The sequence below is a fragment of the Perognathus longimembris genome, chromosome 2 (assembly GCF_023159225.1).
Source record: "Perognathus longimembris pacificus isolate PPM17 chromosome 2, ASM2315922v1, whole genome shotgun sequence".
Classification (NCBI taxonomy): domain Eukaryota; kingdom Metazoa; phylum Chordata; class Mammalia; order Rodentia; family Heteromyidae; genus Perognathus; species Perognathus longimembris.
In genome coordinates this window covers 36929983-36944181 of record NC_063162.1, presented here as the reverse complement: position 1 = coordinate 36944181, position 14199 = coordinate 36929983, and the positions used below count along the sequence as shown (strand labels likewise).

Below are 14199 nucleotides of genomic sequence, written 5' to 3'. Positions count from 1 at the left end.
CTTCCTTGCTCAGTTGGCACTCTACCTCCAGCCTGGCTTTTTTGCTGGTTGGTTTGGAGGTGGATTCTCTCTTAACTTTTTTACCCAGATTGGCTCTAAAACTGCTGTCCTTCAGATCTCTACTTCCTGAGTAGCTAGGATTAAAGGCATGAGCTACTAGCACCCAGCCAAGTTTTTCTTACAAATTTCTGTCCTAATGTTCAGGAACAGGTTATTTACAAGCAGACCTCACATTGTATTTACTCAGAATTTCCAATCTATGGTAACACTTTAAGGCACAATTTTTAAAGAGGCCCCAAATCAGATAGATTTGTACATTTAAAAGTCTCAATTTAAAGCCAAGTACTGAAAGTTTACACTTGTAATCCTACTTGGGAGTCCTGGGCGAGATCAAGTTTTAAGGCCAGCCTATGCAGAAAAGTTTGCAAGATTCTTTCTTTAATCCGTAGCTGGGCACAATAGCATGCCTCTGTCACTTCAGCACTGACAGAATAGGGGAAACCTGGCTCAGCTGTGCACTTTGGTGGCAAGTTGAGACCCAGTCTCAGGTAAAAGGTTACAGGCAGCTCAGATATTAGAGTATCAGCCTAGTAAGAGGGAGGCTTTGAGTTCAAACAAAATTTCAGTTATAGAATGGAGCAAATTTTGAAATCACTTTTTTAAGAATACACAGCAAGTTAAACTGCTTGTTTGTAGTTGTAAGTTTCTTTTTATCCTGTCTTTTTTATCTGAATAAAACTTTGTTACTGTCATTTAAATGTTCTCTAATAAGTTTTAACTAAAAATTAAGTTGTGATCTAAATTTCTCCTAACTAAAATTCTAGAAATAGGTATTCATTTATTTTGAGATGATGAGGAAATCATTGGAGAATTTCACACACACCCTCCCCCCCCCCCCCCCCCCCGCCCCCATCCTGTGGCTTGGACTCAGGGCCTGAGCACTGTCCCTGACTTCTTTTTGCTCAAGGCTAGCACTCTGCCTCTTGAGCCACAGCGCCACTTCTGGCCGTTTTCTATATATATTGTGCTGAGGAATCGAACCCAGGGCTTCACATATATGAGGCAAGCACTTTTGCCACTAGGCCATATTCTCAACCCCATCATTGGAGAATTTTATAGATTGTGAGTTCACTTTCTGCCTAGCAGCTGTTTTATAATGTGATTCTAATCCTAACATTTTGTACCTCAGGAGTCTCCAAGTTTTTTCATAATGGATTCTGCTTAAGAAAAGATGCCATTGCAGCCAGTATTCAGAAGATTGAGAAGATTCTGCAGTGGTTTGAAAACCAGAAGCAGCTTAACTTCTATGCTAGCTCATTATTGTTTGTATATGAAGGTTCATCTCAGCCACCTACAACAACAAAGTCAAATGACAGAACTTTGGCAGAAAAGATATTATCCAAAGGACAACTATCAGATACAGACGTACTGGAGTACAATAATAACTTTCATGTTTTAAATTCCACAGAAAATGGAAAAATAGAGTCTTCAGTAGGCAAAAGTTTATCCAAGATCTATGCTCGGCACAGAAAAATGTATTCAAAAAAACATCACAGTCAGACTTCATTGAAAGTTGAAAATAGGGAGCAGGACAATGGGTGGAAAAGCATGTCACAGGAACATTTAAATGGAAATGTACTCTCCCAGCTGGAGAAAGTTTTCTATCACCTTCCCGTTAGTTGCCAAGAGATTGCAGAAGTAGAAGTGCGAATGATAGATTTTGCTCACGTGTTCCCTAGCAACACAGTAGATGAGGGATATGTTTATGGTCTAAAACATTTAATTACTGTACTTAGAAGTATTCTAGACAATTGAATCTTTTGCCTCAGTCTTTTAAGGATAGACCAATCATAATGAAGAACAGCAGTCATTTCTGCACCTGTGATGCTATGTAAAAATTTGTATTGTGAGTCGAGATTTTATTTGTCTTTATACTTTTGGTAGAAAGGTTAACTTTTTTATAATCTTACTCAGGAATACTAATAGGTTCATTAGAAAACTATGAAGAATAAAGAAAGAGGAATATTAAATAGGGAATGTCGTGGTACATGACTTAAACAACATCTGTTTGGCTCAAGCAAAATGGAAATCATTGTTCAGCCATTACGAGTTTCTTTAGCTTTCTGTAGCCAATTTTATCATGAAATCTCTGTCCACCCAACCCTGACAATGAGCCATATTTAAACTATTCCATCATCAAAACACCTTTAAATATCTACAAAGCACAGGCTAATATCCTCAATATTGGATGTTTAATGCTAAGACTGGAGAAAATTCTACTTCAAAAATAGGGTTTTATATTAAAAGTTCAGACCAGCATATTAAAAGGTGCTTCTTAGTGAAATGATTCCGAATTGTTGCATTCCAAAAGCAAGTTTTCCTTTTGTTTTCAATGTCTGTACATATTTCAAGTCATTATACTTCATGAAAAATCTTACCACAATTGGCAGCAACAACAAAAATCCTGAAGGCCGGGGCACTGGTTATTTTATCAGAGTTAGAAGAAGAAAGAAGTTATTTGCAAGCAACAATGTGTTTTTCTTGTAAGTTCATTTATTTAATGACAAAATTGGAATCTACTTACTACATTGTGAAAAGTATTATAAATAGTATAATACTTTTTTCTTAAACTGAGATGTCAGCTGTGGGTGGTTGAAGCTTTTTATTTATCATTTAATATTTTAAAAATTTGCCCTTTCAAGCATGTATTTCTATGTCCCTATTCAGTTAAGCAATAATATAAATGTATGTTGTTAAAAATAGTGTTTCTTAGAACTCAATTAAGCAACATACAGTTGGGTAAATTGTCAGAAGTACCATGTAGCAATTAATGCATAATGTAGACTTTGGTGCATACTTAAATCTGTGCTTCGGTTTTACTCTTTAGTAAAGGTTGTATGTTGTAGTCTGCATAAGAATTTTAATTTTAATTGCTGGCAGGGCAAAAGGTGATGCTATTTTTCTTGGAAAAACTTGATTTATAAATACTACCTTTGTTTCACACCCACTACCCTTTTCAAATTAATTGTCAATGAAAACATTAAAATTTGAAATTAAGGTAGTTATACATTGTTACTTTTTTCTTCTTTTTCCCTTACATTCAAGTTTTGATTACAAGTGCCATTTTTTGTAATGTTGAAGGAATTTAAGTTTGTCTTACCTTTCTAGCCTTTTCTGAGGGCAGTTTGCAAATACCTGGAGTGCAAAGAAAACACCCAAGTAAATAAATGCTCTGTGAGTTCTATGTTTAGTAAGACTATTAAACTGGAATGACTCTAAAATTCATGTGTATTTTATAATGTTTTATTTGGAATCACTATGAAGTGTTTTCCATAGAGGCTTTATGTTTTCTTTACTGCCTAAGTGAGTACTAACTATAGATACATATATTTTTTGCTTTAGGGGAATGAATAAATAGAAAATTTCAGTTTCCCTTTTTCTTATACTATGGACTTTTGTTGTTGTTGTCATTACTTGGCTACTGGTCCAGAAATTCTGAACTTCATGCAATAAATACTATGTGGATTCTTGAGGCTGTTTTCATGGGATGTTTTCATCCTATGTACAACAAATTTAATAAAATTTCATCAGATTCTTTGAAAAGTTTAACTCAATAAATCAGTTCCCGGTTTTCTTCATCTAATCTTTGGAAATACATTTCTGTAAAATCACTGTCTTAACTTTTGTGATAGATCATGTTTTGTTATAATAAAAAATGACATACTTTTATTTTTCAGGGAAGGGTTTAACCTTTAATTCTTTTTGTTTACATTTTTTATAACTGCTTTCCAATGCCCATCTTAATGTTACTTTTTAAGTAAGTTTACATGTAACTAATATTTTTGATGTAGTATACATGTGACTATTTTACTATGTAGTCCTGTTTGAAGATTTTGTTAAATTTACCACTGTAGGATGAGTAATCACTATTTACCAAGGATATTTGAACATTATTTAAGAAACAATAGGATTATTAATCCTTCTTCTCCCCCCTCCCGTCAAACATGATTTTAGTGTCTTTTTTGTGTGGCATGTGCTCATAAAAAGGACTTTTAAGAAACTGTGGATGTGAATACATTTCTCAAAATTTTAAATTATAAAATAGTTTTATAAAAATACTTACATTAACATATTTTAATATGGATGGAAGTTGCATAGATTTAAGTAAATTAAAATCAGTAATAAATATTTTATTTAAATAGTTTTCAAGAAACAGTTATGAGAGCGTGTATATTAAATGGCTCTGTCATGGAGCTTGTGATACTCCAATCAGGACTTGTGATTCTGTTTTGTGTCTGGAAAGATTGTTCTTACTATGCCTCTCCATGCAATAGTTTGCTACTGTGGACTTATATGGTATCAAATGAGTAAAACTTTTTCTGAATTTTGATTAGAATAATTTTGTACTTTATGATTTCCAACATACATTCTGCACATCATGCATATAAACTCTACCAAGTTTATAACATTTGAAAAAGAAAGGAATTATCTTAGTTGCAATTTTTCTAACTGAAAACTTTTTCAAGGGCGTAGGATAAACGAAAACTAGACCAATGCCAGAATTTTATTGTGAAATGATAGGAATTGTGTCCACTGTTTGAAGTCATTGGCTATTGTTTCAGTACCATTTTCTTTTAGAGGCTAGTATTTAAAACTTGATTTGCTTTACAAATTGTTTACAGTGCTTTGTGATTATCTACCTTATCCAGTGCCTTTAACCTTGATTTTGTTGTGGTAGCTTCAGTATCCTGTCATGTTTTAGTAGCCCAGGAAACATACATTTCTTTTTTAAGAATTGGTTATTTGACAAGGTAGCAATTGCTTAGAATTGCTCTGAGAAAACAAGTGGATTGCTTTGGAGTCCCAACTTCTTAGTTTGGATGTCTACCACGAGCCAAGCATCTTTACCCCCACCCAGTCCCAGCACACAGGATGAGCAGACAAGGCTCTGCTATTTCCAGCATCCCATCTAGGTAGAGTGAGATTAAGGACTTAATTAAAATAGTGCAATAGAGAAATCTGCATTTCAGAATTAAAGGTAAAGCCTAAGTATTAAGGAAGATGCAATGTTAGAAACAATCCTTTCCAGAGTGATAGCCTCCATTGACTTGAGTTGAAGTAGTTATAAATACCATAAAAAAGCCTTACTTTTTTGCTTTCTTGCTACTAATGGTACATTTACTTACATTATCCCTCCACAGAAGTGTATAAAACTTACTGTGAAACACATCCCATTGTACATTCACAAGCAAATTGACTGCAAACTTAAAAATTGTGTTTTACAACTTGGTACAAATACTTTAGGCCTCAATCCTATCTTCAAATCACTGATTTTAAATTGGGCAATGGATATGAAATTACTTTTTAACTAGAATGATTGCACTATAAAATGTTATTAATATTTTAGGAAGGTTGGAGCACCATCTTTTGTTTTTGTGTATTCTCCACTAGGAAATAGTACTCATAATGAAACAAGGATGTCTGTCTTCAAAATTTAATTTAATTTTTTTTTATTTTGTGGTTAAATTTTGTCCTGGTGTTCACTTACAAGATAAATTGTTTAATTTGAGGTGAAATGGTCTTAAGTGATGTATTACAAACCGACAGATAAACATGGCGTGCACAGAGACACTTTACTATGGGAACTGTACTGGAAGTTTTTGAAAGCATGTGAAATCGCACCTAAAATTGTGTTACTAGTGACTTTAAGCAGCAGTGCTAAATTTCTTGTACTTGAATGTATTTAGTCAATTACTTCTGTTTAAATGTCTATTGTCATTTTGTTTTTTACCTGTTTTTGTAATTTGTGCTATTGATGGGGGGATATTCTTGGACTGCAGGGGTTACTGTCAATGTGTGATTTGTGTTTTTATTTTGTAGAATCATCTAATGTGATATACCAATTTTATAAGTGATATTTAGATAATTCTAATAACTGTATATTTGACAACCTATTAAAATGTTTTGCATTGGACCTTTTTTTTTTTAATTACAGCATGCTAACAAACTCAAGGTAGTTTAAAAGTAACCTACTGAAATCAACAAATATTTGTGTGTGGTGTTAAATATCAAAAACTGTAGGAGTTGTTAGGAATTCAAAGGTGAGGTGTTTATAGAACGATGCAGACACATTGGAAATAGTCAAGTATATAAACGGTTTTGTATGGTTTCTTTCATATGAACTAGTCTTTAGCATTAACCTAGTAGGAGAGGTGACTGGAGGAAATAAATTGAGCTCACTGAAAATATATGCTATAATTTTGAGGCTTAAGTGGGTAAGATGTTTTTGCATGTGTTTAAAATTGCTTGAATTGGCTACTTAATGACGAAGTTATTGAGCAGAAACAAAGGCACTGCCAAACACAAGGTCTTTACCACACAATTCCTTCAGGTTTGGAGATTAAGAAAGTTGAGTACTTTCCAGTACTTGTTTCTCAAGATATATGCTGACTGGGTAGGGAAAAATACGTGCAAGTGGTAGGAAAAATCCTATTGGAACTATGATGTTCAACATTACCAACAGGATTGTGGAGAGGGTGTAAAATGGAGAGTGAATGGGAGGTCACAGTGAATCCCTCTCTCCCGGTTTCTGTGCATGCATAGGCAAGTCAATACTTTGTGGATTTTTTTTTCCCCCTTAACACTGGGTGCTTCTGAAAATAATGAACCTCACTGTCATTGTCTCCAAGTTATGGCAAATATAAAGACTAAAAGCTGAAGTGGGAAAACACTTGACATTTTTAAGCATGAAAATAATCAGGGCTGTTGTTTAAATGTATATTCCAATTAAACAAGCCTAGATGGCATCTGAGATGTTGCTGATGTATATAAACCACGCTTGAAGGAGCATGAGTTTCAGAAAATTCCTTGATAGACAAAGTACAGTGGAATTTGGACCACTTTGACCAGAGACCTAGCTATTGCTGCTTGACAGAAAAGAGAGCTGGCAGTTGAGAAAGAAATTTGAAACAATGCTGCCAGCAGATAAAATAATTTTCAGTGGGAGGAAGAGTTCATTAGGTGTTAAAACTTCAAACTGCCTTCTGCACTAAGTTTTGGTAATGATAGAGTTGTCATTTTCTGTTATTGATGCCAGTGCCCTTTTTTTTCTGTGTTCATGATGACTGTACTTTAGCAGCAGACAAACACGTTCTACATATATGCTTGCTGGCTAAAATGTGCATTTGCCATCTAAACATTCTAGAGATGTTTTGGGTATAATTGTACCACTGATGATATGGTACAATTGGTTCAGCTGGCCTGCAAAGTGTTGGATAGGATTAAAACGAAGTCTGTTTCTAAAGGGAGTTGGGAAGTTAAAAAAAAAAAAAAGTTAGTTTGATGGTGCCAGGAATGGAATTGAGGAGCCTTGTGCATACTGAACAAATCTGCATCCCTTAAGATTGTTATTGTTTGCAAAGTAGCTTGGAATCTTTTTAAAATATGGATACAAGTCAAATAACATTTGTTTTGAAAAAAAATTGCAACCTCTACACTGAATTAGGACAGTTCTGAATAGCTTGTAAGGTAAATGCAATAGAGGGTTTGTTTTTAAATAGGGGATTTCCACAAAAAGTTGTTTTCAGAGGTAGTTCATTGGCTGGGCAGAAATTCTAAAGCATAAACTAATTCTGATTGATGAGTTAATTAGTGTACTCACAAGTGAGAGATGTTGAAGGTTTATGGATACTGATTTCCGTTGCTTATCATGCTGGAACATTCTGCGGTGTGGTTCTTAGGCAGATGCATTTCTCTTGCGATCTCCTGACTCCACTTTGGGGAAGCCTTTACCCTTCTTACTACATTTGCTTTCATAGGACAGGCACAGGGAAGGGATGGATGTGGAAGCTGTGTAGACATTTGTAAGCCTATGGAAGAATAACCATTATCTCTATGTTCTGAAGAACATAAAGTTAAGTAAAATAAGACAGTTTATGGGAATTAGATACAGTTCATCTTTGTGGTAAGGAAGTACTAGCATATTTATTGACCATAATTTCCATTGTCTGCTTGATATTGTTGTTGGCCCTCTGCCATCCAAGTTATGTTTAGAGGAGAGAAAGCAACTCCAGCAGTGTACCCGCTTAGTCACTTGGTCAGCAGTTATTGCTGTACAGCACTTCAAAATGCAAGTGGCTTAAATAACTATTATATACCTCAACAGATTGGTGGGGTGTTTCTGCTAATCCTTGTCAGAACATCTCTACAATCAATAGGCTAGTCAGCTAGTATGTGTGGGATGGTGTGTGGGATGATGTCTGTTTTTCAGTAGGCTATCCAGGAAGTTTGTATATAGTGAAGGTCCAAGAGCAGCTGAAAACATGCAAAGAGGTTTCAATGTTCAAATTTGTTATTGTTGCCAAATTCAAGGTTAGTTTGGCAAGACACTGAAGGACAGTGATAAAAGGAGGTCATATGATCATCAGCCACATGCTCTAGCCTCAGGTCAACTCACATGGAGAACTAGAAAGGTAAGTCTAGTTTTGTTATGGCCCAGAGTTTCAAGTAGCAATGTCAGAACAAGTGAGACTGGATATTTAATTCTGAGGATGAGAGCAAAGGCAACAGGACAAGCATAGGCAAATCTTAAAATCTCTTGATTCTGTCTTGTCTTTCATCCAGGTTTCCACCCTTATTCAGTAGGCAGGGCCTAGTACAACAGTGTTGCCCTCTTCAATTTTAAGTTACTGTGTCATAGTGGTTTGTTATTCCAAGCAGTCTTATTCATGATCTTGGTGATAAACTGGGTGTTAGTGTTTTTCTTCCAAGTGAGTGCAAACTATCACTTCTATGACAAAAGTTATGTAAGAATTCCTATTCTAACACTTTTTTCACTGACTGAATGTTTTTGATTCAGTTTTAGAGGTAAAGGTTACTGACTTATAAATACCATTTGAGGTTGGATATGCTATTGTTAATTTGGCTGGATTTCTGATTTTTTAAATCAGAATTTCACATTATTCCATTGTCATTTTCTTCCTTTTTTTTTTTTCCTGTCAGTACTACTAGGAATGCCTGCTCACTTTACTATTTCCCTTTCCCATGTATTTCACATTTGTGTTTCCCAGAGGATATGTATTAGTTCATTTTGTGTTGCTAGAAGAAACCTTTATTTTTCCCAAAACCTTAACCTCTCAGTCTCTGATCTGTTCACTTCCAATGATTTTGTTCTCCCTTCAACTTTAGCCACTACTCATTGGGGAATGTCCTAGACATTATACTATCAGTGGCTACCATCCTACACTACCTCGTACACTTTTAGCTTCTCATTTTTGGTATAAGCCAACCTCTTTTTCTTTACCCATCAGGATTCCCTTTTCATTATTAATCATCTTATGTCCTTTTAGTTCTTGCACAACTTGAATTTCAAAGTTCCCCATTCTAGACACTTCCATACAGCCAGTCACACAACTTCCTCACCCAATTTTTTCCATTATTCTCAATTGGAAAACTAGAACCCTGACTTTCTTCAACTTCCCACTCACTCTGTAACTGAACATCTTTGCAGAAAATTACATCCAGTCAACTAGGATTGACATTTAATGTTAAACTCCCAAGTAGTCTCTGAATTCTGTGAGGCAGACCTACTCTCCTTCCCAAGTCACTTTGTTCCATCATTTTCCAGAAAGCTGGCTCCGTTTGCCTCATCCCTCATCCCCAGCCTCTCTTAATCCATTTTATTTACTTTTTCCGCTAAGAAAATGGTAGTGATCAAATTACATCACCTCACCTTCAAGCCTGCCATTCTTCCTCTTTTTAGGTCCATTGATTTCCTTCTTACCACTTTAATGGATAAACACTGCCAGTTTCTATACGTAGTCAGTACCTCTATGATTGCCCTTAGATGCATGCAGTACAGTCACACATTAAACATCACATGTTGTAATTTCCCTTTCTCTCTTCCTCAGCTTGAATTCACCCCCCTCCACTATATCATTCCCATTAGTGTACATGTAAGCTCTTCCATTTCTGTAGGATCTCCATTAAATATAGTTTACTGAATTTTCCCTCATCCCTATGCCTACCGTCTCATTTCTTCCTTTACCAGCAAAATTCTATTTCTTCCAGTTCTTCCCATTCCCTACTAACTCACTCTAATCAGGCTTTCAAGACCTCTACTTCACACCACTCTAATAATAGAAAGAGTCCTTGTTAAGGTCATCAGTGACCTCTTTACTGTCAAATATGACATTCAACTCTCATGCTTTATTTTTTACAACATGGTAGTCTTTGGTACATTTGATCACAACCTTTGCAATCATTCAGTTTCTTCATTTGTTCTTGTTCAAATCTTTCTTCAGGTTCCTTCCTTAGCTCAGCATGTCACTGAATCCTTTGGTTTCTCACCAGCCAGGGAGAGTGTTGGTGAACTCGGAAGACCAGTTTTCTCTTTTGTTTAGCATATTAGACTCAATCATGTTTAATAATGACTATAAAACCTAATGTTTTAGACTACATCATTTGTTCATCTTTCATCAAAAGAAAGCTAGAAAAATCACACCCAAAGACATAAATTTGAGATAAGAATACCAGATATATTAGAATATTCATTACAACCCTAAACACTTCACAATAATCCCATAATCCAATTATATCAAATACTGTTTTTTTTAGTGACTTGTAGACTTTAAGTTCCTCTTTCTCTTCAAAAGGAGAAACAGCACAAATGCACAGACTTGATTTTCCCTAGCTAGAAATTGGCTTTGAGTTATCTTCAACAAGAACTGAAAGAGGGGCTGGGAATATGGCTTAGCGGTAGAGTGCTTGCCCAGCATGCATGAAGCCCTGAGTTCAATTCTTCAGCACTACATAAACAGAAAAAGCCGGAAGTGGCACTGTGGCTCAAGAGGTAGAGTGCTAGCCTTGAGCGAACTGGAAGAGGTGTTCATCAGAAGAGCTAGAGGGAGATTTATTGGGAAAGTGATGATGGTGTTTATCTTGATTGTTTATTGAACTACAAACTAATATGGTGCATCACAGGACAGAAAACAATGCGAATGAAGGAACCTTTTGAATTGCCATTGCATTTATTCTCACAGAGAAGATCTTGGAGCTATCCATTCAACTCTAGTGTTGTCCAGGACTGTAGGTGTGGTCCAAGTGGTAGAGTGCCTGCCTAGCAAGCCCAAGGCCTTGACTTCAAATCCAATACTGCTAGTGTCTGCTGAAATTCCTATGCTTTCACATTCTACCTTTACCTAGACAGAAAGCACATCACTAAAGCAAGGGGTGGGGGGCGGGAAGGATTACTTTCTCAAGAACTAGCCTTATTTTTGGTCTGGTTGTTGTGGTTATTTTACAAAATAATGGACTTAGAAGTTGCACTGTGATTCATAAGGAAATGGAAAGACCTGGAAAAAGTTATATTAAGTGATGTAAGCCAGACTCCAAAGAAAGGTAGGCTGCATGATGTCCCTTATTTGTAATAACTAGAATATGTCTATATGTCTAGGATATTCTTAGAAGATGATCACAATGGCTCAATAGCTATGTGCATATGACTATATAAAATGGTTCTTATAGAAATGAACTCCAAGAAATGGGAACATGAGGTGTTTTTTTAAATTGAACTGTTTTGCAGTTATTCTTTGTTCTCCTTTAGTTTATTTCCAGTTGCCACTGGTTTTTTAATTTCTGTACCCTTTCTCTTATATGTACATTTATCTGATTTAGGGAAGGGAAAGGGAATCACAGAAATGATGGGATAGAGGGTGAAACAATTTAACAGTGATACTCACTAGATGCTATGTTAGAAATGAAATTTACAAATTCGGGGGAGGGGGGCCAAGAGGGGAAAAAGTGGGAGAAAATGAAGAAGGGAGTAATAGTGTTCAATAAGAAATGTACTCCTTACCTGACTTATGTGACTGTAACCCCTCTGTAAGATACCTTTACAATAAAATTTAAATTAAAAAAAAGAATTTGCACTGTGATCATGAGTGTAGCTAAATATTAACTAATATTTACTGAATCTTTCCACAGTTCAGAGCACAGTAATTTACATGTTTTAAGTCATTAGCCATTTAGCAATCCAAGTAATTAGGGCTTCATAAGAGCACTAAGTATTCACAACATGTCTAGAAAAAAGAATGGATTTCTTCCTGGTGATCCCAGCTCACTGAGAGTCAACATCAATTTCCCATTTGTCCCTTCAACAAAGCTTGGCACCCTCCTTGACTTCTCCTTTTCCATATACTTCAATGGCAAATCTTGTTTGTTCTGCCTTCAAACGACATCCTGTTTCTGTCTCTCACTCTCTCCACCTTCAATGCTGCCACCCTACTCCAAATCACCCTTGTTCACATTCCAGGGTTGCTCAAAAGTATTCTTCACTATTTGAATGTTTCTCTCCTGTCATCTTAACTGCACTCTTCACTTAGCAACAAAAATGAGTTGTTTAAAGGCAGCCTGTTATGTAACCCTCAGCTGTTGTGGATCTTGTGATTCTCCTCCCCAACCTCGTAAGTGCTGAGATTTCAGGCATGCTACTACCATGCCCGGCTCAAGAATGACTGTTAAAAATACAAGCAAAACTGTTTCACTCTCTTTACTTCAAACCTTCCACTCATTTCCCATTACATTTGAATAAAATCCAAATTACTATCACTTCTAGAAGCTTCAATGATCAAATTTGTGACTGCCTTCCAGTCTTTTTCTTTTTAAATTACTCATTTATTGTCAAAGTGATGTACAGAGGGGTTACAGTTACATACGTTAGACCATGGGTACATTTCTTGTACTGTTTGTTACCTCCTCCCTCGTTCCCCAGTCTCCCCTCCCTTTTTCCCCTCCCCGCATGACTTGTTCAGTTGGTTTAACACCAAATGGTTTTGCAATTATTGCTTTTGGATTCTTTTGTCTTTTTATCCTTTGTCTCTCGATTATGATATTCCCTTTCACTTCCCTAGTTCTAATACCAGTATATACAGTATCCATGGTACTCAGATGAGATACAGTGATAGCACAGTGATAGCGCGGGTACAACCCCAAGAAGGGGATACAAGAGGATCACCAACAATAGAAGCTACGGTTTCACATATTGAAAGTAATTACAACAGTGATATAACACTCATTTCCATAACATGAAGATCATTTCACTTAGCATCATCTTATGCATTCATAAGGGCATAGCTGTTGGGTTCTTGTGATCTTCTGCTGTGACTAGCCTAAACCTGTGCTAATTATTCCCCATGAGGAAAACCATAGAGTCCATGTTTCTTTGGGTCTGGCTCACTTCACTTAGTATAAGTTTTTCCAAGTTCTTCCATTTCCTTATGAATGGGGCAATGTCATTCTTTCTGATAGAGGCATAAAATTCCATTGTGTATATGTACCACATTTTCCTGATCCATTCATCTACTGAGGGGCATCTGGGTTGGTTCCATGTTTTAGCTATGACAAATTGTGCTGCAATGAACATTGTTGTGCTGGTGACTTCAGTGTGTTCTTATTTGTGGTCTTTTGGGTAGATGCCCAAAAGTGCGGCTGCTGGGTCATAGGGGCTCCTTGGAAAAGGATGAAACTTCCTTAATAAAGGCCCAGAAATGCTACAAATCAAAGAAAGGCTGGACAAATGGTACTACATCAAACTGCAGAGCTTCTGCAGGGCAAAGGACATAGCTCCCATTATAAAGAGAAAGCCTACAGATTGGGAAAAGATCTTTAACAACTGTACAATGGACCAAGGCCTCATATCTAAAATATATGCAAAACTAAAAAAAATTAAATTCTTCCAAAAAAACCCTGCAAAGAACCAACAGTTCCCTCAACAAGTGGGCTAAAGACTTAAAAAGAGACTTCTCTGATGAGGAAATGAGAATGGCCAAGAGACACATGAAAAAGTGTTCTATTTCACTGGCCATAAAAGAAATGCAAATCAAAACAACATTGAGATTCCACCTCACACCAGTAAGAATGTCCTTTATCAAGAAAACTAACAATAACAAATGTTGGAGGGGATGTGGCTTCATTGTTGGTGAGAATGTAAACTGGTTCATCCACTCTGGGAAGCGGTATGGAGATGCCTACCAGTCTTATCTGCCACTTCTATGATTCTTATCTCCCTGGCTAAGCTGGCACCACCCTTCTTAAAGTTCTCTTATTTTACACCTGAAATTTGTGGTTGGCTATGGATATGCATATGTAAATAGGTAAATATACATATAGTTTTACATGCATATGAATATGTATGTAACCCTC

At 36.2% G+C, this 14199-nt stretch overlaps 1 protein-coding gene across 1 annotated transcript in view; it reads left to right on the top strand.

Moving 5' to 3' along the window:
• Ipmk (inositol polyphosphate multikinase) overlaps positions 1 to 5974 on the top strand; it is a 29596-nt gene extending 23622 nt beyond the window's left edge. The window contains exon 6 of the mRNA XM_048338799.1: positions 1190 to 5974. Within this exon, the coding sequence (XP_048194756.1) occupies positions 1190 to 1815 (626 nt within the window). The 3' untranslated portion in view covers positions 1816 to 5974. The remainder of the gene's footprint in view (positions 1 to 1189) is intronic.
• The last annotated feature ends 8225 nt before the right edge of the window (positions 5975 to 14199 follow it).